The 26781-nt window shown below is 46.2% G+C and overlaps 1 protein-coding gene across 3 annotated transcripts in view; it reads right to left on the minus strand.

The window, feature by feature from the left end:
• PRPF18 (pre-mRNA processing factor 18) overlaps positions 1–26781 on the minus strand; it is a 78113-nt gene that overhangs the window by 31090 nt on the left and 20242 nt on the right. For 2 of the 3 annotated variants that reach the window (XM_075342585.1, XM_075342583.1), the window contains 3 exons: positions 21531–21635; positions 8828–8941; positions 8606–8752 (listed from right to left, as the gene is read on the minus strand). In XM_075342585.1, the coding sequence (XP_075198700.1) occupies positions 8606–8752; positions 8828–8941; positions 21531–21635 (366 nt within the window). Of the gene's footprint in view, positions 1–8605; positions 8753–8827; positions 8942–21530; positions 21636–24772; positions 24866–26781 lie in introns of all 3 variants that reach the window. The other variant, XM_075342584.1, reaches the window with a different exon arrangement.

A 26781-nucleotide genomic window follows, 5' to 3' on the forward strand; every position in this document is an offset into this window, starting at 1 on the left:
CCTATTGGGAGACCCAGACAATTGGGTGTATAGCTTCTGCCTCTGGAGGCCACACAAAGTATTACACTTTTAAAAAAGTGTAACCCCTCCCCTCTGCCTATACACCCTCCCGTGGATCACGGGCTCCTCAGTTTTGGTGCAAAAGCAGGAAGGAGGAAACTTATAAATTGGTCTAGGGTAAATTCAATCCGAAGGATGTTCGGAGAACTGAAGACCATGAACCCAAAGAACAAATCAACATCAACAACATGTGTACACAAAAAAACAACCAGCCCGAAGGGCACAGGGGCGGGTGCTGGGTCTCCCAATAGGAGCTAGAAGAAAAGGAATTTACGGTAAGTAAACAAAATTCCCTTTTTCTTTGTCGCTCCATTGGGAGACCCAGACAATTGGGACGTCCAAGAGCAGTCCCTGGGTGGGTAAAGCAATACCTCAATAAAAAGAGCCGAAAACGGCCCCCTCTTACAGGTGGGCAACCGCCGCCTGGAGGACTCGCCTACCTAGACTGGCGTCTGCCGAAGCATAGGCATGCACTTGATAGTGCTTCGTGAAAGTGTGCAGACTAGACCACGTAGCCGCCTGACACACCTGCTGAGCCGTCGCCCGGTGCCGCAATGCCCAGGACGCACCTACGGCTCTGGTCGAATGGGCTTTCAACCCTGAAGGGAGCGGAAGCCCAGAAGTACGGTAGGCCTCGAGAATCGGTTCCTTGATCCACCGAGCCAAGGTTGACTTTGAGGCCTGAGATCCCTTACGCTGGCCAGCGACAAGGACAAAGAGCGCGTCTGAACGGCGCAGGGGCGCCGTGCGAGACACGTAGACCCGGAGTGCTCTCACTAGAACCAAAGAGTGCAAATCCTTTTCACACTGGTGAATTGGATTAGGGCAAAAGGAAGGCAAGGAGATATCCTGATTTAGATGAAAAGGGGATACCACCTTAGGGAGAAATTCCGGGACAGGACGCAGAACCACCTTACCCTGGTGGAAAACCAGGAAGGGAGCTTTGCATGACAGCGCTGCAAGCTCAGACACTCTGCGAAGTGATGTGACTGCCACCAGGAAGGCCACCTTCTGAGAAAGACGGGAGAGAGAGACATCCCGCAGCGGCTCAAAAGGCGGCTTTTGAAGAGCCGTCAGGACCCTGTTAAGATCCCAAGGTTCCAATGGACGTTTGTAAGGTTGAACCATGTGGCAAACCCCCTGCAGGAACGTGCGGACCTGCGGAAGCCTGGCTAGACGCGTTTGAAAAAACACGGAGAGCGCCGACACTTGGCCCTTGAGAGAGCCGAGGGACAAACCATTGTCCATTCCAGATTGTAGGAATGAAAGAAATGTGGGTAAAGCAAACGGCCATGGAGACAAACCGTTATCAGAGCACCAGGATAAGAAAAGTTGCTAAGACCTGTAATAGATTTTGGGGGACGTTGGCTTCCTGGCTTGTCTCATGGTGGCAATGACATCCTGAGATAACCCTGAAGACGCTAGGAGCCAGGACTCAATGGCCACGCAGTCAGGTTGAGAGCCACAGAATTCAGATGGAAAAACGGACCTTGTGACAGCAAGTCTGGGCGGTCTGGAAGTGCCCACGGTTGACCCACCGTGAGATGCCACAGATCCGGATACCACGACCGCCTCGGCCAGTCTGGAGCGACGAGAATGGTGCGACGGCATTCGGACCGGATCTTGCGTAGTACCCTGGGCAGCATCGCCAGAGGGGGAAACACGTATGGCAGTCGAAACTGCGACCAATCCTGGACCAAAGCGTCCGCTGCCAGAGCTCTATGATCCTGAGACCGTGCCATGAAGGCCGGGACCTTGATGTTGTGTCGTGACGCCATGAGATCGATGTCCGGCGTTTCCCAGCGGCGACAGATCTCTCGAAACACGTCTGGGTGAAGAGACCATTCCCCCGCGTCCATGCCCTGACGACTGAGAAAATCTGCTTCCCAGTTTTCTACGCCCGGGATGTGAACTGCGGAGATGGTGGAGTCTGTGTCTTCCACCCACTGCAGAATCCGCCGGACTTCCTGGAAGGCTTGACGACTGCGAGTGCCGCCTTGGTGGTTGATGTAGGCGACGGCAGTGGCGTTGTCCGACTGGATTCGGATCTGCCTGCCCTCCAGCCACCGATGGAAAGCCAATAGGGCTAGATATACTGCCCTTATCTCCAGGATATTGATCTGAAGGGACGATTCTATTGGAGTCCAGGTTCCTTGAGCCCTGTGGTGGAGAAAAAACGCTCCCCAACCTGACAGGCTCGCGTCCGTGGTGACCACGGCCCAGGTTGGGGGTAGGAAGGATTTTCCCCGGACCAGAGATGTGGGTAGGAGCCACCACTGAAGTGATGTTTTGGTTGCGAGGGAAAGAGATGTTCTTGTCGAGGGAAGCAGCACTCTTGTCCCATTTGCGAAGAATGTCCCATTGGAGTGGCCGTAGATGGAATTGCGCGAACGGCACTGCCTCCATAGCTGCAACCATCTTCCCCAGGAAGTGCATGAGGCGCCTTAAGGGGTGTGACTGACTCCGAAGAAGAGACTGCACCCCCGCCTGCAGAGAAAGCTGTTTGTCCCGCGGTAGCATGACTAACGCTGGCTGGGTATGAAATTCCATCCCGAGGTAAGTCAGTGATTGGGTCGGCGTCAACTTGGATTTCGGGAAATTGATGATCCATCCGAACTGCTGGAGAGTCGCCAGAGTGACGGTAAGACTTTGTTGACACGCCACCAGAGAAGGGGCCCTGACTAGGAGATCGACCAAGTAAGGGATCACCGAGTGGCCCTGAGAGTGCAGGACCGCCACGACGGATGCCATGACTTTGGTGAAAACCCGTGGGGCTGTCGCCAGGCCGAAAGGCAATGCCACGAACTGGAGGTGTTCGTCCCCGATGGCGAAACGCAGGAAACGTTGATGTTCGGGTGCGATCGGCACATGGAGATAAGCATCTTTGATGTCGATCGATGCTAGGAAGTCTCCTTGTGACATCGAGGCGATGACCGAGCGGAGAGATTCCATCCGAAACCGTCTGGTTCTCACATGTCTGTTGAGCAGCTTGAGGTCCAGAACGGGACGGAATGACCCGTCCTTTTTTGGCACCACGAACAAGTGGGAGTAAAATCCGCGACCACGTTCCTGAAGGGGAACGGGAATCACAACTCCCTCTATCTTTAGAGCGTCCACTGCCTGAAAAAGTGTGTCGGCCTGTGCGGGGGGTGGGGAGGTTTGGAAGAAACGAGCTGCAGGACGAGAGTTGAACTCTATCCTGTAACCATGAGACAGAATGTCTCTCACCCATCGGTCTTGAACGTGTGGCCACCAGGCGTCGCCAAAGCGGGAGAGCCTGCCACCGACCGAGGATGTGGTTAGATGAGGCCGAGAGTCATGTGGAGGCCGTCTTGGAGGCAGTGCCTCCCGCGGCCTTTTGGGGGCGTGACTTGGACAGCCACGCATAGGAGTTCCTTTGGCCTTTCTCCGGCCGGTTGGACGACGAGGATTGGGTCTTGGCGGAGGGACGAAAGGACCGAAACCTCGATTGGATTTTTCTCTGCCGAGGTCTCTGAGGTTTGGACTGGGGTAAGGAGGAGTCCTTTCCCGAGGATTCCTTAATAATCTCATCCAACCGTTCGCCAAACAAATGGTCGCCAGAAAAAGGCAAACCAGTTAAGAACCTTTTGGAAGCAGAGTCTGCTTTCCATTCGCGCAGCCACATGGCCCTGCGGACTGCCACGGAGTTAGCGGATGCCACAGCCGTACGGCTAGCGGAGTCCAGGACGGCGTTTATGGCGTAGGACGAAAATGCTGATGCCTGAGAGGTCAAGGAAGAAACCTGCGGAGCAGAATTCCGCGTGACGGCATTAATCTCAGTCAGACATGCCGAGATTGCTTGGAGAGCCCACACGGCCGCAAAGACCGGGGCAAAAGATGCGCCCGTGGCCTCATAAATAGACTTCACCAAGAGCTCTGTCTGTCTGTCAGTGGCATCCTTCAGGGATGCGCCATCGGCAACAGACACAACGGACCTAGCAGCCAATCTAGAGACTGGAGGATCCACCTTGGGAGAGTGTGCCCAGCCCTTAACGACTCCAGGTGAAAAGGGGTAACGCGTGTCAGTGTGCCATTTAGCAAAGCGCTTGTCCGGGACCGCTCTGGGCTTCTGGACAGCGTCCCTGAAGTTAGAGTGATCAAAAAACGTATTGCGCGTACGTTTGGGGAATCGAAATTGGTGTTTCCCCTGCTGAGAAGCCGGCTCCTCTGCAGGAGGAGGTGGGGGTGAGAGATCCAGCACCTGGTTGATGGACAAGATAAGATCATTTACCAAGGCGTCCCCCTCAGGGGCATCAAGGTTAAGGGTGAAGTCAGGGTCAGAGACCTGAGTTCCCACGTCCGCCTCGTCTTCCTGAGTCATCAAGCTGGGATCCAGAGCAGCGTGAGGAGGCCGGGGAAGAGTCCCAGCGAGGCCGCTTAGCCGGCCTGGGGCTGCGATCCGGGCAGGAGTCCTCCGCCTGGGACCTAGAGGCTATCCTGGGAGCGCGCTGCGGCGCGGACCGAGAGGGGCCTGGAGGAGACAAACTAACAGGGGCCGGGGCCTGTGAAGGGCCCGGTCTGGACTGCAAAGCCTCAAGGAGCTTAGATGACCATTTGTCCATAGACTGTGCAATGGATTGAGAAAGTGACTGGGAGAGTGTCGCAGCGAAAGAGGCCAACGACGGTGACTCTGTCCCTGCAGACTGCTCAGGGGGAGCCGGGGGATCTACATGAGCCGAGGGGCCCACAAGTGCCCGAGGCTCCGGCTGAGCAAGCATGGCAGGAGTCGAGCATTGATCACAGTGGGGGTAGGTGGATCCCGCAGGCAACATAGCCCCACAAGAGGTACAGGCCGCGAAAAAAGTCTGTGCCTTAGTAGCTTTGCGCCTTGTGGACGACATGCTGTAGTCTCTTAGGAGAGTGACCACTGAGGGTATATGGGAAAAGGGTATACAACCTTTCCGAACAGATATATATATCTATATATATCCCGGCAGCCTAGGGGGACCAACACCGGGTGACCGGTGTGGCTTACTAACCGCTAACGAGCGGAGTGTGTCCTCCAGATTCCCTGTCTTGGATCCCCCAGAGCTGCAGAGCTTTGCCGCTGAGTAGCATCCACCGGCAGAATGCTAAAAATGGCTGCCGGAGCTCTCAGGGGGGGTGTGGAGCCGAGGGCGGCGCCAGCAAAGAGCGGGAATCTGGAGTCCCCAAGTGGTCAATGAGGGTGGGGGGAGACATGCGGGATTTTGCTCGACTAGGCCGCGGCGAAGCCGGGGACTAAATTCAAGGCCGTGCCCGGCAAGTAGGCACGGTCGGCGCGGAAGTCCGCCGAAAAAAACTGCGGACGGAACTACCGCGGCTTCCGGGGAGAAGGAGCGACCTCCCTCCCTGTACAGTCCACACATGGGGACACAGAGTACCTTCCAGTTGGAGGGCCCGGTCCCTGGAAGTGAAGATGCTCCGGTCCGGCAGGTTCCACCAGGGGCTGCGGATGGAGCACGGTCCCAGCACGTGGATGACCGCTTAGGATCCCACTTCTCCCAGAGCCGCATAAGGGATGGTGAAGGAGACGGCATGTGGCTCCAGCCTTTGTACCCGCAATGGGTACCTCAACCTTAACAACACCGCCGACATAGTGGGGTGAGAAGGGAACATGCCGGGGACCCCATCGGGGTCCTCTTTTCTTCCATCCGTCATAACTATGTATGAGAATGCATGAGTGGATGTGTGCCTCCTTCCACACAAAAGCATAAAACTGAGGAACCCGTGATCCACGGGAGGGTGTATAGGCAGAGGGGAGGGGTTACACTTTTTTAAAAGTGTAATACTTTGTGTGGCCTCCAGAGGCAGAAGCTATACACCCAATTGTCTGGGTCTCCCAATGGAGCGACAAAGAAAAAGCTATCTAGTTGAAGCAACAGTTTAGTGGTAAAAAAAATAAATTTTTCTTTTCACGGCTCAACGTTATAAACTTCTGTGAAGCCCCCAGGGATTCAAAGTGCTTACCAAACATCTAGAAAAATTATTTGAGGGCTCTAGTTTCCAAAATAGGGTCACTTGTGGGGTAGCTCCACTGTTTAGGCACCTCAGGGGGTCTTCAAACCCGACATGGCGTCCGCTAATGAGTGCAGCTAATTTTGTGTTCAAAAATTCAAATGGTGCTCCTTCCCTTTCGAACTCTGCCGTGCGCCCAAACAATTGATTTCTTCCACATATGAGGTATCAGCGTACTCAGGAGAAAATGCACAATAAATTGTAGTGTGCCGTTTCTCTTTTCTCCCTTGTGAAAATGAAAATTTTATGGCTTAAGTAACATTTTTGTTTTAAAAAGTAAAATTTTCATTTTTTCCTTCCACATTGCTTTGGTTGCTGTGAAGCACCTAAAGGGTGAAAAAAAACTTCTTGGATGTAGTTTTGAGCAGAGTGAGGGGGTGCAGATTTTAGAATGGGGTCACTTTTGGGTATTTTCTGTCACCTCGGCCTCTCAAAGTCACCTCAAATGCGATGTGGTCCCTAAAAAAAAAAATTCTTTTGTAAATTTTGTTGAAAAAATTAGAAATTGCTGATGAACTTTGACCCCTTCTAACGAAAAAAAAAAATTTGGTTCGAAAATTGCGCTGATGTAAAGTAGGCAAGTGGGAAATTTTATTTAGTAACTATTTTGTGTGACATATCTCTCAGATATATAGGCATACATTTTCAAAATTATCACAAAATTTCCTAACTTTTCACAAATTAACGCAAAAAATATCGGCCTAAATTTACCACTGACATGAAGTACAATATGTCACGAAAAAACAATGTCAAAATCGCCAGGATCCGTTGAAGCGTTCCAGAGTTATAACCTGTCAAAGTGACACTGGTCAGAATTGCAAAAAATGGCCCGGTCATTAGGGTGCTTTAGTGGCCGGGGGTGAAGGGGTTAATGACTCTCCATAAAAATAAAACAGCCTAACAAAGTAGATTAGAGAATACCTTTAACCGCATAAATAGATATGAGACGGCAAATCCCCTACATTGACGTGCGAATCACTGCTAACAGCAGTATTCCATAGTCCACTTTGTCGGGCATGCTTGTAATATGCACAGTATTATTATGTACGGGGCAGGTCTCCAAGGGTTTGAACATTTTTACACAGTTTTTTTATTCTGCAGCTTGCATATATTTGGTACACTGCAATGTACTTAATATTGTTCCGGTCTCAACCCGGAAAGCCAGCAACCTATAGGCTTAGTCTCCAGTCCCTCTCTCCTCTCTTGAATATGCATCTAAGCTAAAATCAAATCATATGAGAGTTGAGCATAGACTCAAATTTAGGACAAGAGCATTTTGATAATGAATGATTGATTTTGGTAGAGAAAAATAAGCAGATTTGTCTGATAAGATACGTGTACTCTTGAGTTAATTAAAAATGAATACGACTGTTAGGCCGGGGCCACACAGGGATTACTGCGATCCCCTCACATAACACTCGGCTCACACTGGCAGTACGGCAGAGCAGAGTGTCATGCGAGTGTCCCTGCGACTGAGATCAGATTATGAGAGTGGACATCAGCTGCGGGGGGCCGGCTGGGCCAGCGCTGCGAAGGGGAGGGAGGGATTCATCTCCCTCTCTCCTCCGTAGCCGGCTATTGCCATTCTCGCCTTGACCTCACGGTATTCTGGTGTACCACGAGTGCAGTGCGATTTTTTTCTCGCCCCATAGACTTGAATGGGTGCGAGAGAAAACAGGATCGCATTACACTCGCAGCATACTGTGATTGTTTTCTCGGGTCGATTAGGGCTAAGAAAATAAATCGCTCATGGGTGCTGGCACACAGGCTAATATTGGTCCGAGTGGAATGCGATTTTTTTATCGCACTCCACTCGCACAGATTTTCATGCCGTGTGGCTTAGGCCTTAAGGCCCTGTCACACAGATAAATCTGCGGCAGATCTGTGGTTGCAGTGAAAGTGTGGACAATCAGTGCCAGGTTTGTGGCTGTGTACAAATGGAACAATATGTCCATGATTTCACTGCAACCACAGATCTGCCAAAGATTTCTCTCCGTGTGTGACGGGGCCTTTACTCTCCAAATTGAAACTTTCATTTTATGATTTATTTTTCATAAATCAATAGTGCACGTAATCATAAGAAACTTTATAATATATCACAAAAATCAGTTTTTTTCTCCCACCAGCCAGATGCAGCTCTGACATCTTCTTGATGTTCGATTCGTCCTGAAGGCAGGGAAAGTGAAGCCAGGCTGATCAGGTTCAGGGCTCGTACGATGGAATAATATCACATGGGCCTCGTACAGCGAGTGCCAACACCATAGGAGAGTGTGTTTTTACTTTCAGGGGGGCAAATCTCTGAATGAGAAGGGGTTATCCAAGTAGGGGACAACCCCTTTAAATTGATAATATACTACTGAATTGACATGGTTCTTTCTCCCCCCCCCCCTAATTGTCCTGTCCTGTTCTTCATTGAAGTTTAATTGTAATTATGTGATGTGAACTCTTCAGGGTTACTTTTGAACACTCAATTTAGTTCTAACAAAAAATAAAAGTGATAATATACTAGCAAAGTCAAAATACACACCTCAAGTTCCTCTATTGTGGTGTTTTCCTCATGAACTTTTAGGTCATTCTGTGTATCATCTTCTGCTTGTTCTTGACCAGCCACCAGCTCATTAAGATACTGCTGGTCAATCTTATCCAATGCAGCTTTCAGATCATTTCTTAATCCCTGGAAATGCAAATTGCAAATTCATCTTTTCCAAAACAATCGGGAACTTTGCACAGGTATTTTTCCACCAAGTACCTTATTGACTTCTGGAGCAAGAATTTCTATTTTTCGTAAGCGCTGAAATGCGTCATAATCGGTTTCCCCGAATACTCTGATGGGCTCGCCTCTCTCTCGCAGCCTCCTTATGACCTACAAATAGTAACAGTTGTGAAAGTAATGAAAGAACAGACAATTCGCAAACAATAACAGTAAGTTCAGACGTGGCAGATTTGTAGCAGGTTTATCAGGGTCAACTTCACCCTTGTCTTTGTGACAAATTACAGTAAATTTGACTACAAAATTCAGAACATCATCCAGATAAAGGGATGCAGATCTGGGTGGTATCAGGGCATGTTTCAGATTTTTGGAAGGGATTTTACCTTTTGTAATACACTGGGGGTTGTTTGGTTTGTTTTTTTTAGGAAGGTAAAATAAAGCTTCAGACAGGAGAGGGGCAGTTACAATGCTTCTCTTCTCTCCCTAGAAATACAGGCTCTTTAAACATTACTTTTAATATGCTGACGGATGGAACAAGGAGTGGGAGTTTAATTTCTTTGCTTCTGCTCTTACGATTTACATAAAGCATTTGTTGTCTGGTATCCCGACATAAACCTGTCAAACATACGCCTAAAGAACATTCATGAAAATATTTCCCTGGGAACATTACAGCATATACTTGTGCACTTTGCAGACAGATTTACCAGCCTGACATCTGACCCAAACAAGTTTAGGATATGACCTGATAAACCAATGTGTCCCTTTATAACAGTACCACATTTATCCATTAATTACGGTACATTTTTCATTATACTAAGGGAACATAGGCTGACAAGTGGAATTTCAGTGCGTCCTTCATTTAAATCATCCCCTAAGAAAAATGGAATGAAGTGACGATTCATACAATTCTATCATATGTATATAACTACAGTGGAACCTTGCTTAACGAGAGCAATCCGTTCTGGGAGTGTGCTTGTAAACCAAGTTACTCATTCAGCAAAGCAAGATTTCCCATAGGAAATCATTGCAATGCAGACAATTCGGTCCACAACTTGTTAGATGTCCCATCCTGGTCCCCTATTGTGCCATTCCACACACACACAAACACGCACATATTATATGCTCACCTTACCTTCCATTCCATTGCCGGTCTCCAGGGACTTGCTGTTCTCTGGTATGGGGCCGGGCTGTGTATCGGGTTACCATAACGACGAGGGAGGAACTTCCGCGGCCAGAGCGCTGACGTCAAAGGCAGGGCCGCTTGCCTCTGATTGGCCAGCGCGCTGCCTTTGAGTAGCAGTACTACAACCACTACAACTACAAGAACCATGAGGCCGGCGATGGTACGGAAGGTAAGGTGAGCATAATACTGTATGTATGTGCGTGCATGTGTGTTTTGTGCGTACATGTGTGTGTTTGTGTGGACTGCAAGTGCGGGTCAGAGCGCGGTGGATGTATGGAACCGGAAGTGTGTGCGGTGAGGTTTTTGCTCGTACAGCAAAGCTTTCTCGTAAATAGAGTTAGAAATTTACAGAAAGCTTTGCTTGTTAAGCAAAATTCTCGTTAAGTGGGTTACTCGTTAAACGAGGTTCCACGGTATAAACATTGACGTAGTCTACATACTGATGGGAAGCGCTTTGCATCTGATTGCAAACTTATCCTATTTAGAGTCTTGTCTCCTTTCAATGCTTTATGACATGGGTACTGACTTATTCTAAGGTTTGTCAGGTTTCTGGGCTGTTTGATGTAAAAGTATAACACTTTATAGTTCTGCCACCAAAAAAATCTAACCGTTTACAACTTGCTAATAAATAGAGTGCATCTAGACTGGTACAAATCAGGTCCTTGTAACTGCTGGGCATCAACACAAAGCAGGACTTGTTTTAATAATACCAGCTCTTCAATAATCAGTGCTATTCAGTGGTGAGAAGTTAAGGACCTGCCGATACGCCATGATCATGAGGGCACAGGTCCTGCTCCCAGGAAGCTGTTCAGCAGCAGTCGGGGGACTAGTGAAGAATGGAGCAGGAAGTAAGAGAGGAGCGTGGAGAAGTTTCCTAACGCTCTACAACCCACCTCCAGTACCATGTTATTTCTAACATTTAATCCTTGCACTCAGTTATGTGGTGGGGATGCAGCTTCCAATTTGGGAGAGGTGGGAAAGGGGAAAAAAGTGTTGCAACTAGTGGGAAGTGGTGCTTTAGGAGACTGCAACTGCTAGTGGGAAAAAAGATAGGAAGGACTGAAAGATCAATGCCAAAGAATAGGGGTGGGTAGAATACAGATACTGGTGTCAATAAGGCTAAAGACGAGAAAAAATGCTGCTGATATTAGCAGAAGGATTGGTTAGGGGAACACCACTGTTGCCAAAGAGGAGGGCATGTAACATGGAAGGGGAGACCGTTTCTACTAGTGGAGAATATAAATAGGAGGACAATGTATCAACCACTGAGAGAAGGCCATAAAAAGAGGGACAATGCTTTGGAATGCAGTAACATTTCTAGTGAGGCGCAAGTCATTGATCAGATGCACCATATTCATTAAATGGTATGCGTCTCAATTAATTCAGCACATCTTATCCCTGCTCATCCCTCATTGAGACTGGTGTACACACATGGTCTAAATTGTTGGTACCCCTCGTTTAATAAAAGAAAACCTCACAATGGTCACAGAAAAAAACTTGATTATGACAAAAGTAATAAATAAAAAAAAAAAAAAATCTATAAAAATGAACAAATTGAAGTCAGACATTGCTTTTCAACCATGCTTCCACAGAATTAAAAAAAACCAAACAAACCAAAAAAATCATAAAACAGGCCTGGACAGAAATGATGGTACCCCTAAAAATAATGTGACATAAGGATGTGTTAAATCAAGGCGTGTCCACTAATTAGCATCACAGGTGTCTACAATCTTATAATCAGTTAGTGGACCTGTATGTAGGGCTACAGATACTCACTGTGCTGTTTGGTGACATGGCGTGTACCACACCCAACATGGACCAGAGGAAGGGAAGGAAAAAGTTGTCTCAGGAGATTAGAAAGAAAATTATAGACAAGCATGTTAAAGGTTATAAGACCATCTCCAAAGAGCTTGATATTCCTGTGACTACAGTTGCACATATTATTCAGAAATTTAAGATCCATGGGACTGTAGCCAACCTCTCTGGACGTGGCTGCAAAAGGAAAATTGATGACAAATCAAAAAGACTGATAATACGAATGGTAAAAAAAAAAAAAAAAAAAAAGAGCCCAGAAAAACTTCTAAAGAGATTAAAGGTGAACTTCATGGTGAAGGAACTTCAGTTTCAGATCGCACCATCTGACGTTGTTTGAGCAGAAATGGACTTCATGGGAGAAGACCAAGGAGCGCACCATTGTTGGGGGGAGAGAGGGGGAGGAACACCCATAAAAAAAAAAAGAAGACACTGGAATTTGCCAAACTACATGTTGACAAGCCACAAAGCATCTGGGAGAATGTCCTATGGACAGATGAGACAATAATGGAACTTTTTGGCAAGGCACATCAGCTCTATGTTCACAGACAGAAAAATGAAGCATATCAAGAAAATAACACTGTCCCTAATGTGAAACAGAGAAGGCTCTGTAATGTTCTGGGGCTGCTTTGCCGTATCTGACACCGGGTGTCTTGAATCTGTGTAGGGTATAATGAAATCTCAAGACTATCAAGGTATTCTAAAGAGAAATGTGCTTCCCATTGTCAGAAAGCTTGGTCTCAGTCGCAGGTCATGGGCTTGCAATAGGATAATGACCCAAAACACACAAGAATGGCTAAGAGGAAAACATTGGCCTTCTATATGCCCTGACCTAAATCCTATTGAACATCTTTGGAAAGAGCTGAAACATGCAATCTGGAAAAGGCAACCTATAAACATGAGACAAATGGAGCCGTTTGCTCTTGAGGAGTGGCCAAAATACCTGTCGAGAGGTGCAGAAGTCTCATTGACAGTTACAGGAATCGTTTTATTGCAGTGATTGCCTCAAAAGGTTGTGCAACCAAATATTAACCCCATTACGACCGCGTTACGTTTTAAAACGGCACTAAAAAAGGGTACTTATTCCTTTCTGCCGTTTTAAAACGGCGGTCGGAAAAAAGGATCTAGCGCCCCCCAGAGTCAGAAAATTTCCGGGGTCTCAGCTGCCGGGGGTAGCTGAGACCCTGGAGATCATGATTCGGGCCGGTTTTTCCGGTCCCCCGCTCACCTGATGACCGGTATACACCGTATACCGATCATCAAGTTATATTAAATGACCGCGCCGGTAAAAAATCATTTATCTCCCATCTGGCATGATCAAACATGCCAGATGGGAGATAAATCTTTTTCCCGGTTCCCTCCGGTCCCCTCGGTATCCCCAAAGTGCCCCCCCCGACCCCCAACCCCCTCCCGAAAATCCAAGATGGCCGCGCGCATCGGAGAGCACAGCAGCGCGCCGGCCGCATTTACAGTGTTCCTATGGTTTCTGTCGTATGTGCCATAACACATGCGACAGAAACCTGCTCCCTAGGCCCTGCCGGGTCCCCCCCTACCCTCCCCCTGGTGTCCCCCGGTGTCCCCCGGTGTCATACATACCGGAGCGCTGATCCCCCGTGGCCCCCTCCTCCGGCTCCTTCTCTGCAGACTCCGGTCACATGTGCAGAGCGCAGCTGTCAGCTTCCTGTGTTCAGGACGCTGGCTGCTGCTGCACAGAGTCTGCAGCTGTGACCCGGGGAGAGTGGGTGCAGATTCTTTGCACCCACTCTCCTCAAATGGAGGGTCTGCCCTCCTAGAAAATGGGGGATACGTTCCCTGAACGTGTCCCCCATATTCTAGAAGGTCCAGAGGCGACGTGGGACGTCCAAATGGATTACAGTGGATTTTTTATTTCTTTTCAATAAATTGGTCAATCAGGGAATGTTTTGGGGAGTGTTTTTTCAAATAAATTTTTTTTTGTTGTCAATTTTTTTTTTATTACTGTCAATTAGTTATGTCGGGTATCTGATAGACGCCGTGACATAACTAATTGCTGGGCTTGATGCCAGGTGACATTACACACCTGGTATCAACCCCATTCATTACCCCGTTAGCCAACGCACCAGGGCGCGGGATGAGCTGGGGCGAAGCGCCATAATTGGCGCATCTAATGGATGCGCCACTTCTGGGGCGGCTGCGGCCTGCTATTTTTAGGCTGGGAAGAGTCCAATAACCGTGGCTCTTCCCATCCTGAAAATACCAGACCCCAGCTGTCAGCTTCACCTTGGCTGGTGATCTAATTTGGGGGGACCCCACGTTTGTTTTTTTTTTTTAATTATTTATTTATAAATAATTAAAAAAAAAAAAACAGCTTGGGGAGCCCTCCAAATTGATCACCAGCCAAGGTGAAGCTGTCAGCTGTGGTTTGCAGGCTACAGCTGTCTGCTTTACCCTAGCTGGCTATCAAAAATAGGGGGGACCCCACGTCATTTATTTTAATTATTTTTTTTTTTTTTTGGGCTAAATACAAGGCTAGGCATCCTTTAGTGTCACATGAAAGGCACTAAAGGGCGCCAGCTTAGAATATGCAGGGGGGTGGGACGTTATATATGTTTGACATCTATCCATTCATCCATTGTAGCATTTTAGGCTATGTGCCCACAATCAGGGTTTGCAACGTTTTGGGCGCAGAGTGTTTTCCCTGCGTCCATAACGCTGCGTTGTGCAGTAGAAGCACAGTGGCAGGATTTTTAGAAATCCCGTGCCTACTGTTTCTTTTCTCCGCAGCATAAATCGACCTGTGGCGCAGCTTCCCGAGCCTCAGCATGTCAATTTATGCTGCGGAGATGAGTGTTCTTTGCAGGTAGAATAGAGCTAAAGTCCACAGCAGCCTGAACCCAAATCGTGGGCATGGGCAGCTGCGTTCTCCCGTGGACAACACTCACATTTCTGCAGGAGGCTGACACTGGGTACTAGACGCCGTGTCGCTGGATCATGGCCACATAGCCTAAAGGCTACTTTACACGCTGCGATATCTGTCCCGATATCGCTAGCGTGGGTACCCGCCCCCATCTGTTGTGCGACAAGGGCAAATCGCTGCCCGTGCCGCACAACATCGCGCAGACGCATCACACATACTTACCTGCCCGGCGACGTCGCTGTGACCGGCGAACCGCCTCCTTTCTAAGGGGGCGGTCCGTGTGGCGTCACAGTGACGTCATTGAGCGGCCGCCCAATAGAAGCGGAAGGGCGGAGATGAGTGGCCGGAACATCCCGCCCACCTCCTTCCTTCCTCATAGCGGCCGGGAGGCAGGTAAGGAGAGCTTCCTCGTTCCTGCGGCGTCACACATAGCGATGTGTGCTGCCGCAGGAGCGACGAACTACATCGTTACTGCTGCAGTAACGATAATCGAGAATGGACCCCCATGTCACCGATGAGCGATTTTGCACGTTTTTGCAACGATGCAAAATCGCTCATCGGTGTCACACGCAGCAACATCGCTAATGGGGCCGGATGTGCGTCACCAATTCCGTGACCCTAACGACTCCGCATTAGCGATGTCGCAGCGTGTAAAGCCCCCTTAACAGTGAGAAATTTGTTGCTACAGCAACATTTTTGTGAAGTACCTGTGGATTCAAAATGTTTACTATACTCCTGAATAAAATACTTGAGGGGTCCAGTTTCCAAAATGAGGTCACTTGTGGGGGGTTTCTGATGTATAGGTACCCAAGGGGCCCTGCTAATGTGACATGGTGCGCGCAATTTACTTCAACTTTTCCAAAATTCAAATGGTGCTCCTTCCATTCCAAGCCCTCCCATTTATCCAAACAAAGGTTTTTGGCCACATGTGGGGTATCCCTGCGCTCACAAGAAATTAGATAACAACCTGTGGGGTACACGTTTTGTTGTTGCCTCTTGAAAAAGTGAAAAATGTGTCGCTAAATCAACATTTTTGTGAAAAAAATGAAAATTTCAATATGGCAACCTAAGCTTATCAAATTCTGTGAAGTATTCGTGGATTCAAAATGCTCAATATACACCTAGATTAAAGCCTTGAGGGGTCTTATTTCCAGAATGGGGTCACTTGTGGGGGACCTCCACTGCTTAGGCACCTCAGGGGCTCTCCTAATGCAACATGGCGTCCGCTATTGATTCCAGCCAATTTTGCAGTCAAATTGCACTCCTTCTCTTCTGAGCCCTGTAGTGTGCCCAAACAGTTGATTTCCACCACATACAAGATATCAACAAACTCAGGAGAAATTGCGCAATAAATTTCATGGTGATTTTTTTCCTGTTACCCTTGTGAAAAAAAAAGCTACCTGGTTGAAGTAACAATTTTGTGGTAAAATTTTATTTTTTTATTTTCATGGCTCAACGTTATAAACTTCTGTAAAGCTCCTGGGGGTTCAGGGTACTCACCAAACATCTAGATAAATTCCTTGAGGGGCCTAGTTTCCAATATGGGGTCACTTGTGGTGTTTTTTTGCTGTTTAGGTACCTTAGGGGTCCTCCAAATGCGACATGGTGCCCGCAATCTTTTTCAGCCAAATTTCCTTTCCAAAATTCAAATATTGCTCCTTCCGTTCCAAGCCCTCCCATTTCTCCAAACAAAGGTTTCAGACCACAAGTGAGGTATCACCGCGCTCATAAAAAAGTGGGTAACAAACATTGGGGTCAAATTTTTGGAATTACCTCTTGAAAAAATGAAAAAATTGATGCTAAAGCAACATTTTTGAGAAAAAAATGAAAATTTTCAATGTGACAACGTAACGTTATCAAAATCTGTGAAGTACTTGTGGATCCAAAATGCTCACTATACCCCTAGATAGAAGCCTTAAGGGGTCTAGTTTCCAAAATGGTGTCACTTGTGAGGGGTTTCTGCTGTTTAGGTACCTTAGCGGACATGTAAATGCAACATGGTGCCCGCAATCTATTTCAGCCAAATTTGCTTTCCAAAATTCAAATATTGCTCCTTCTGTTCCGAGCCCTCCCATTTGTCCAAACAAAGGTTTCTGACCACATGTGGGGTATTGGCGCGTTCATAAGAAAGTGGGTAACAAGTTTTGGGGTTCATTTTGTTGTGTTATTTCTTCTAAAAGTGAATAAATTTGGGGTAGAGCAACATTTTGGGTAAAATTTTATTTTTTGCTTTTCTCATTCCACTTTGCTTTAGTTCCTGTGAAGCACCTGAAGGGTTAATAAACTTCTTGGATGTGGTTTTGAGTACTTTGAGGGGTGCTGTTTTGAGAATGGTGTCACTTTTAGGTATTTTCTGTCACTTAGGCCTCTCAAAGTCACTTCAAATGTGATGTGGTCCCTAAAAAATGGTTTTGTGAATTTTGTTGAAAAAATGGGAAATTGCAGATGAACTTTGACCCCTTCTAACTTCCTAACCCCAAAACATTTTGTTTCAGAAATTGCGCTAATGTAAAGTAGACATGTGGGAAATGTTATTTATTAACTGTTTTGTGTGACATAACTCTCTGGGTTAAGGGCATAAAAATTAAAAGTTTGAAAATTGCAAAATTTTCAAAATTTTCATCAAATTTCCGATTTTTTCACAAATAAAAGCAAAAAATATCGTTCTAAATTTATAACTATCATGAAGTACAATATGTCACGAAAAAACAATGTCAGAATCACCGGGATCTGTTGAAGCGTTCCAGAGTTATAACCTCATAAAGGGACACTGGTCAGAATTGCAAAAAATGGCCTGGGCATTAAGGACAAAACTGGCTTCGTCCTTAAGGGGTTAAGTTAAGGTACCATCATTTCTGTCCAGGCCTATTTCATTGGTTTTATTTTTTATAAAATTCTGTGGAAGCAGAAAAGCAATGTCTGACTTTCATTTGATCATTTTCAAAGATTTTTAATTTATTATTACTATTGACAGACTCAAGTTATTTCTGTGACCGTTGTGGGTTTTTCTTTCATTAAATGAGGGGTACCAACAATTTTGACCACGTGTATGAAAAGCCAGTTTTATTGAATCAGGGCCTATCACGGTGTCCACAGTATATATACCTACTCACTAGTCCTAAACAATGAAATTCACAGTAAATTTGACAATCCATGTACCTTTTCTGTAGGGTAATTTTAGCTATATGTAAAACTATTATTAATGGTCATTTTAAAGTCAGACACTTAAGAGTTGTCCACTACTTTAAAGAGGTGGTCCACTACAAAGCATAGTGGCCACATTGGTGTAAAGCTGTGACAGAAGTTATTTTCTAAATACTTTCTGTAGTCCATTCTGCCTGTGAGGGGCGCTATCGTTGTCTGCTCATCCTCCATCACGTGATCCAGGCTGCAGTGACCTCTGATTCCGATGAGGTCATGTCAACTTCTGGAATTGGAAGTTGGCCCAGGTCCGAGCATTCCTACATGAACAGTGTCCTGGACAGTGAATTGGTCATTGTGGGCCAGTTGAATGGCCACCAAGGTCTGCCGATCTGACCTCCTTAGACTTTTATCTTTGGGTTCATCTGAAGGCAATTGTTTATGCTGTGAAGATACAAGATGTGCAGTATCTCACACAATGGATACTGGAAGCCTGTGCTAGCATTTCTTCTGTGGTGTTGCTATCAGTGTGCCACGAGAGGGAGAAGAGGGTTGCATTGACAATCCAACAGAATGGGCAGCACTTTGAACACATTTTATAAGTGGTCATAAAAATGTAAATAACTAATGAACAAATAAAGTTACGTTAAAACCAAGCACACCATTGTTTCTCTTGTGAAATTCTCAATAAGCCTGATGTGTTACATGACCCTCTTCCCATTGAAAAAAATAAAGTTGGATCTAAAATGGCCGCCATGGTCACCACCCATCTTGAAAAGTTTCTCCCCCTCCCATACACTAATGAGCCACAAAGAGGAAGTTGATATCATGAACCATTCCCATTTTATTTAGGTGTATCCATATAAATGGCCCACCCTGTAGAATGGCAAACACTGTATAGAAATGAGAATAGGGGAACTGCATATGCCAAGTTTTCATCTACAGAGCCCAACATCATATACGCATCACATCACATACGCAGGGAGGGGTGTCAATTTACATACAGAAGTGTCACTAAACATTAAAGTAAGCTCTGGAGGCAGATTCTCTGGACATCCTCTGTCCTACTCAGACTAATAATTCATTATATATTAAGAAAAAGGTGGATTTCTCTAAACTAAGATAAGTCATCGAATCATGGATATCAAGGTATCATTTTATTCTGCTTCCTATTCCATATAAACAGCTTAGTAAGATTGATCTTTCTTACAAAATAGATGGAAATGTTTCAGGATTTTTTTCCAGTTAATAAAATTAGCATTTTTACAAAAAGAAACAGATCACATCATATTTAACAGTAATTCCCCCCTTCTCCCCTATTTTATGATGCACAGTTTGCCAATCTAGACATTCCGAGGTGGTGATAATTGATGGTTGAAACATTATTCTCTCCCACTAGCGGGCTAGCCTATAAAGCCAGTTTAATAAACTAAAACAATTACGTTTCTCTTCAATCACTGGGTTGCTATAGATCGATTTCATCTAGTCATATTTGGAGTATATAATGGCATTAGAATCAGGAACTCCTTTACTTAATTCGACGTTAGATCAAAAGACAAATCATTTTTGAGCCCTTAGACTTCATTGATAGAATTTTACAACATTGCTGATCCAACCTGATTACTACTAAAGAGGGTAGTGGATTGGGGTTATTGTTCGGTAATTATGAAGATCTGAAATGCTTGTTGCACTATCCCTAATATTAGCACAAGAAATACAATTTCTACAGGATTGGCAGCACAGCGATTATTTGTTGCCAATTCCAAATTAAACTTGCGCTGATGGATTGTAAACCTAGAAATGTGTAATGATATACTACCCAAATTGCTCTGGAAAGCCTGTAATGGTGTTTGATGACAAAGTAAACATTATAAAGCTTCATAATTCATTTCACTTTTTAACGTTTGCCCTCTATTTCATTACTGACAATCTTAGGAGCTTTTACAAGTTAGCAAATGTACTTGCAATTCACAGGTCATATATATTTTATTCAACAGTGACAGATACACTAGTCAAGGGAAATACTGCAGCTTATTAAAGTGGAGATTTTTCAGCCATAGTGACTGTAACCAGCTGACATCGTAACCGCACTGTTATTGTTGGAGAGCCGTTACTAGCTCCATAGATGAACCACAGCAATATATGCTCTGCACATGCCACGATTAATCCCTCAGAGCAATATTGGGGATATGGAAACCCAGGTACTTTTAGAGATAAATAGATCAAATAACAAGTATCCTTTCAAGGGCTATATAAAAAAAAAAAAAAAAAAGGCTGCCCCTATGAATAGTGTATACACAGTTCAATGCGAAGGTTCAGTTTACGTTGGAGATGCTTTATATGGGTTGTCGCATCGTGGACATTTATAGCATATCCACCAAATATCATGCCTGATAAGTGTACCCAGATGTGGTATCCTCCAACTCCCATCTAAACTCATCAGACTCCATAAACACTGGACTGAAGACAGCCAAACCAACCGATACTAGGGGGATCAGCAGACAGTCTAATGTTTGGGGACCGCCAATCACATGTCAGGGAAAAGAAGGGTTGGGCAGTTTTAACTTTAACACCCAACCCTTTTATTTGTATCAGAGATAAGCTGCTGCCAGAAGAGAATCTTTATAAACACGTGAACGTTCAGTGTAATGGGATGGTCAGGAGAGATCACCGCGTCGGCCAACAAGCATCTACTGTATATGGAGGGTTTAAAAAGGAGCACATTGGGGCAGATGCAGTAATGCTGTCTCGTAGAGCGTAGACACGCCAAATTTACCCCAGTGGCTCATGCTGTATTATAGATTTAGTGAGTCTGTAACTTTTGTCTAAATTTACACCAGCTTTTGTTTGGCTTACCCTGTACCAAATGTGAGGCCCCTTTGAAGACCTCAAATGACTTTGTAAAACACAATATATTACGCACCAGAAATGCACCAACTTTAGTTGCAGTTAACCAATTTCTCTAGGTACAAACACAGTACATCTGCATTCAATTTTGTCAACTGCAATGCCACTTGATCGAGAAATGCCACAAAATTATTTTTTTCCTTAGGCTATGTGCGCACGTTGCGTACTGTCACTGCAGAAATTTCTGCAGCGATTTGAACAGCACACGTGCGCTTCAAATCGTTGCAGAAACAGTCCATAATGAAAAAAAAAGCCGATTCCATGCGCTCTGAGGAAAAAAAACACCCCTCCCATAGACAGAACAGGGGCTGCGGGCAGAGCGCAGGAAAGAAGTGACATGTCACTTCTTAGAACGCGCGCTTCGGGCAGCAGCCGAAGCGCTGCGCTCTAATACGCCACGTGCACACGTCTCATGCATAATCTTCATAGATTATGCAGGGGACGCAGGACGCATGCAGTTACGCTGCGGTGCAGATCGCAGCGTAACTGCATGCAAATACGCAACGTGCGCACATAGCATTATTGTGTGTTTGTGCAATCAGTGACTCATGAATTTTTAAAGTTCTATTGAGTGAAAACTAAACAAACTGGATTTTCAGCATGCTAAAATTTGATAAAAATGACACTGGCTCCAAAACTCCACAAACTAAAATGCTCTGTATGTAGAGATACTGAGATTTACTAAATGCTATCAGATAACTGCTGGCTGTAGAGTATTTACTTTTTGAAAGCCATTGGAAATACCACAGAAAACACAGCCAATCTTTGTGTGGCCTCACAGCTGATTTCTAGGCGTTTCTCACCTCCTGTCTGGACAGAGTCATAGGCAATTTTTCTTCAGCCAGCTCTAGATCCAACACTGGGTTGTTTGATGTTGAAGGCTTTTCTTCTTCCTCTTGATTTTGAACCTGATTGAAAAAAAAAAATCATTTACATGAAAATCAGTGCAAATAAACAGGTCATACAAAACTGTAGTACACCTAATGTAAAACTGGACAGTTTTAATAACTAACCATTTAAAGGGAAATTCTCAGGGTTAGAAGTTATCCTCTAAGTGGCATAGGGGATAACTTCCCAATCGATGTGGGTCCAAACACTGGGATCCCCACCTATTGTGGAAACCAGGGCTGTAAAGATGCTTGTGTGAATGAAGCAGTGGTAAATCATATGCAATGCCACTCCATTCTTTCTAAGGGCTGCTTCTCACTTGCGAGTTTCTCGCAGTAGAGCAATGCGAGAAAATCTCGCATTGGAATCGGACACATGTTAGTGAATGATTCAGCTCTCATCTGCGATTTTTTTCTCAGTCCAAATCGGACTGAGAAAAAAATCGCAGCATGCTGCTTTTTTGCGAGTTTCTACTGAGAGTCTCTCAAATGCAAGTCTATGGGAGCGTGTAAAAAAAATCGGATGTCACGGGACGGCACTCACACCATCCTAGTGACATCCGATTTTCTAAATACATTTCTCGCATGTTTCCTAAAACACTGGAAACGAGTGATGTCTCACAATGTCTGTCAATCACTATTCTCTGTCAGTCGGTCTCTCCCTCTCGGTCTCTATTCTCTCTGTCGGTCCGTCACTATCTCTGTCCCTCTCTCACAGTCTGTCGGTCAGTTTCCCCCCCTCTCTCATACTCACCGTTCCCCGGCGCAGCGCTGCACGGCATTCACACTGCTGCGGCGGCTTTTACTATTGTGAAAAAGCCGGCCGCTCATTAAACAATCTCGTATTCCCTGCTTTCCCCGCCCACAGGCGCCTATGATTGGTTGCAGTGAGACACGCCCCCCACGCTGAGTGACAGGTGTCTCACTGCACCCAATCACAGCAGCCGGTGGGCGGGTCTATACTGTGCAGTGAAATAAATAATTTAAAAAAATGGCGTGCGGTGTCCCCCAATTTTAATACCAGCCAGATAAAGCCATACGGCTGAAGGCTGGTATTCTCAGGATGGGGAGCTCCACGTAATGGCGAGCCCCCCACCCTAACAATATCAGTCAGCAGCCGCCCAGAATTGCCGCATACATTAGATGCGACAGTTCTGGGGCTGAACCCGGCTCTTCCCGATTTACCCTGGTGCGTTGGCAAATCGGGGTAATAAGGAGTTAATGGCAGCCCATAGCTGCCACTAAATCCTAGATTAATCATGTCAGGCGTGTATGAGACACCCTCCATGATTAATCTATAAATTACAGTAAATAAACACACACACCGAAAAAATCATTTATTAGAAATAAAAAACACAAACATATTCCCTCATTACCAATTTATTAACCCCGACAAAGCCCTCCATGTCCGGCGTAATCCACGGACCTCCAGCGTCGCTTCCAGCATGAAGGTGACAGGAGCTGCAGCAGACACCGACGCTCCGGTCACCTCCACGCAGCAACTGAGGTGAGTAGCGCGATCTGCTGAGGTGTCACTGAGGTTAATCGCGGCCACCTCTGGATCCAGTGACAGCGGGTAACCTCAGTGACACCTCAGCAGATCGCGCTACTCACCTCAGTTGCTGCGTGGAGGTGACCGGAGCGGCGGTGTCTGCTGCAGCTCCTGTCACCTTCATGCTGGAAGCGACGCTGGAGGTCCGTGGAGTATGCCGGATATGGAGGGCTTTTTGGGGCTTATTAAATTGGTAATGAGGGAATTAATTTGTGTTTTTTATTTCTAATAAATGATTTTTTCGGGTGGGTGTGTGTTTATTTACTGTAATTTACAGATTAATCATGGAGGGTGTCTCATAGACGCCTGACATGATTAATCTAGGATTTAGTGGCAGCTATGGGCTGCCATTAACTCCTTATTACCCTGATTTGCCAACGCACCAGGGTAAATCGGGAAGAGCCGGGTACAGCCCCAGAACTGTCGCATCTAATGTATGCGGCAATTCTGGGCGGCTGCTAACTGATATTGTTAGGGTGGAGGGCTCCCCATAACGTGGGACTCCCCATCCTGAGAATACCATCCTTCAGCCGTATGGCTTTATCTGGCTGGTATTAAAATTGGGGGGGAATCGCACGCCATTTTTTTTAATTATTTATTTATTTCACTGCACAGTATAGACCCGCCCACCGGCTGCTGTGATTGGATGCAGTGAGACACCTGTCACTCAGCGTGGGGGCGTGTCTCACTGCAACCAATCATAGGCGCCTGTGGGCGGGGAAAGCAGGGAATACGAGATTGTTTAATGAGCAGCCGGCTTTTTCAAAATAGTAAAAGCCGCCGCAGCAGTGTGAACGCCGTGCAGCGCCGCGCCGGAGATCGGGGATCGGTGAGTATGAGAGAGGGGGGGGGGGACACTTCAGTCACTCGGGGGATTAGTGGTCACTGGTGAGTCCTTCACAGGTGACCGCTAATCAGGACGCGGCACAGACAGAGCCGCAGCATGACAATGAAGTCGGGTGAAGTTCACCCGAGTTCATTCTGATTGTGTGGCTCTGTCTGTGTCTGCTGTCATCTGCCATTCAGCTCTGCTACATGGCTGTCTGTGTCTGCTGTCAGCGGCCATGTAGCAGCGCTGAATGGCAGATGACATAGTAAAAAATACGCATTACACACGCTAGTAAAATCATTAATTTATTCAGAAAAAGCATCTCACTTGCGTTGCACTCGCACCTAACGTGAACTAAAATCAGCCGAGTATTTTTCAGCCCAGTCGGACCGATTTTACTCGCATAGATGTGTTTCCACCCTAATAGGACCACTGGAGGTAGCCAAGCACTGCTTTTAGCTGGTCTTCCATATTGCCATAAAAATGGAATGGTAACGATGTCAACCGCCACTCAATTAAAACAGGGCTCTTCAAACCCCCAATTTTCAGGATCGGTGGGGATCCCAGAGGTATGACATCTAGCGATCGGTAAGTTATCTTCAATCCCAAGAATAAGGGATAACTTCCAAATTTGGGGAAAAAAAACTCTGTAATGTACTCTTTTCTAGAAAGTGCGCCGAAAAAACCCAAAACATAAGACAGACAAGTAATTATGCATACATTATCTAGAACATAAGGCTATTTGGTGGGTTCATATTAAATAATTTGACTACTTACACCCCATGCAGCAAATAGATACAAGCGTTTAAATATTTTGCCCATAGATTCTTGTAGATAAATGCGGGAAGAAATAAGGTTTCAATGGTTTGTCTACAAGAAACCATAACAAAACAGAAATTAGTGAGTGCATCTGCCTGATCATTAGACTGGGGTAACAAGCACATAAAACGCAATTCAGCTTGTTACTACCCTCCTGGCAAAAGCAAAAAAATATATAAAAAGGGCATTAGACCCGACAAAGTTGACCAATAAGCATACAGCACACTAAAGACTGGTGTTGCTCTATCATTTGTGTGTTTGCTATGGAAACCTATCATATTATTGATGATGTTACAGGATTCAGCGTGGAAGAAGGGCTAAAGGGCACCCAAAAAAAAGACAATTTGAGTCTTGTCTGCATATTCCTCTATTCAGATCACTGGTAATTATCTCATGTGGTTTCCATTAGATCAGTTAAGGCCCCGTTACACGCAAAGACGTATCTAACGATATATCGCTGGGGTCACGGATTCCGTGACGTACATCCGGCATCGTTAGCGACGTCGTTGCGTGTGACACCAACGAGCGGCCGTTAACGATGGAAAATACTCATAAAATCATCCATCGTTGACACGTCGTTCATTTTAAAAAAATCGTTGGTTGTTGAGGACGCAGGTTGTTAGTCGTTCCTGAGGCAGCACACATCGCTACGTGTGGCACCCCGGGAACGACGAACAACAGTGTTCCTGTGTCCTCAACGAGCACCGAGGTGGGAGTGACAGAGATGCAGCTGCTCTCCGGCCCTCCGCTTATATTGGCGGCCCGCACTGTGACGCCGAACGAACCTCTCCCTTTCAGGGGAGGTTGTTCACCGCCCACAGCGACGTCGTTAGGGAGGGCTGTACGTGTGACACGGACAAGCGAGATTGTGCACCACGGACAGCGATTTTCCCGTGACGCACAAACGACAGGGGCGGGTGCCATCGCTAGCGATATCGCTAGCAATGTTGCTCCGTGTAAAGCTCCCTTTACTCTCTCAAAGTTTATCCAAGTTTCCTTTGGATTCTCCAGATTACCCCTATAAAGATATACGGATATTGAATTGCCTTTCTATGAAATTGGCCCTGATGGGACTATATACTAACTCACTATACTAGAGTTTATATCTTTGGTGCAGTTCCAATTTTGTTGTGTCAGAAAGTTAATTTTCTATTGTGGAGCAGAGGAGAATCTGTCATGGCAAGGTTACAGCTTGTTCACAATTAGCAGTAAGGCTGCAGTTCTTGCTGGTTGTGTTTTATCGTAATCCAGAGCAACTAGTGTAAATTGTGTGCAGTTTGACACACGGCAACAACTAAATTGCAATTTCTTTGTGAGAATATTCCCTTATCCCATCTCCATTGGTGTGTTGCAGGGTTCTGATTGAAGTGTGTGTGTGTGTGTGTGTGTGTGTGTGTGTGTGTGTGTGTGTGTGTGTGTGTAACGGCAACTGCTCTACGTAAATACCGTTGTCAGATGGTCAATAGCAGCTAAGGCTACTTTCACACATCCTGTTTGAGCACTGCGGCTCAATCCGGCTGTGAAAACTATGCAACGGATGCGGCGAAAACACCGCATCCTTTGCATAAGTTTTTACATGCGGCCCGTCCGTTTTTTTCCGGTTGCGGCATGCTACTGAGCATGCGCAGTGGAAAAAAACCGCATGCGGCGAGCGGATGCGGTTTTTTCCGCATCGCGCCGCATCCGGCCTCCATAGGTATGCATTGAAAAATGCGCCGCAGCGGCGCGATGCGGTGTTTTTTGCCGGAGCAAAAAACGTTGCAGGGAACGTTCGATCCGGCCGTGGCATCGGCTAAATCTGCCGCATGCGGCAAAAACCGGACCGAACGCAAGCCCCTGCGGCACAATACGGCACTAATGTAAGTCTATGCAAAAAAAAAAACGCAACCGGCGTTACAAAAGCCGGTTGCGGTTTTTCTGCAGAACGCCGTATTGTGCCGCAGAGCAAAAATCCGGATGTGTGAAAG

This window comes from Anomaloglossus baeobatrachus, chromosome 4 (genome assembly GCF_048569485.1).
Source record: "Anomaloglossus baeobatrachus isolate aAnoBae1 chromosome 4, aAnoBae1.hap1, whole genome shotgun sequence".
In the NCBI taxonomy this organism is placed as follows: Eukaryota; Metazoa; Chordata; class Amphibia; order Anura; family Aromobatidae; genus Anomaloglossus; species Anomaloglossus baeobatrachus.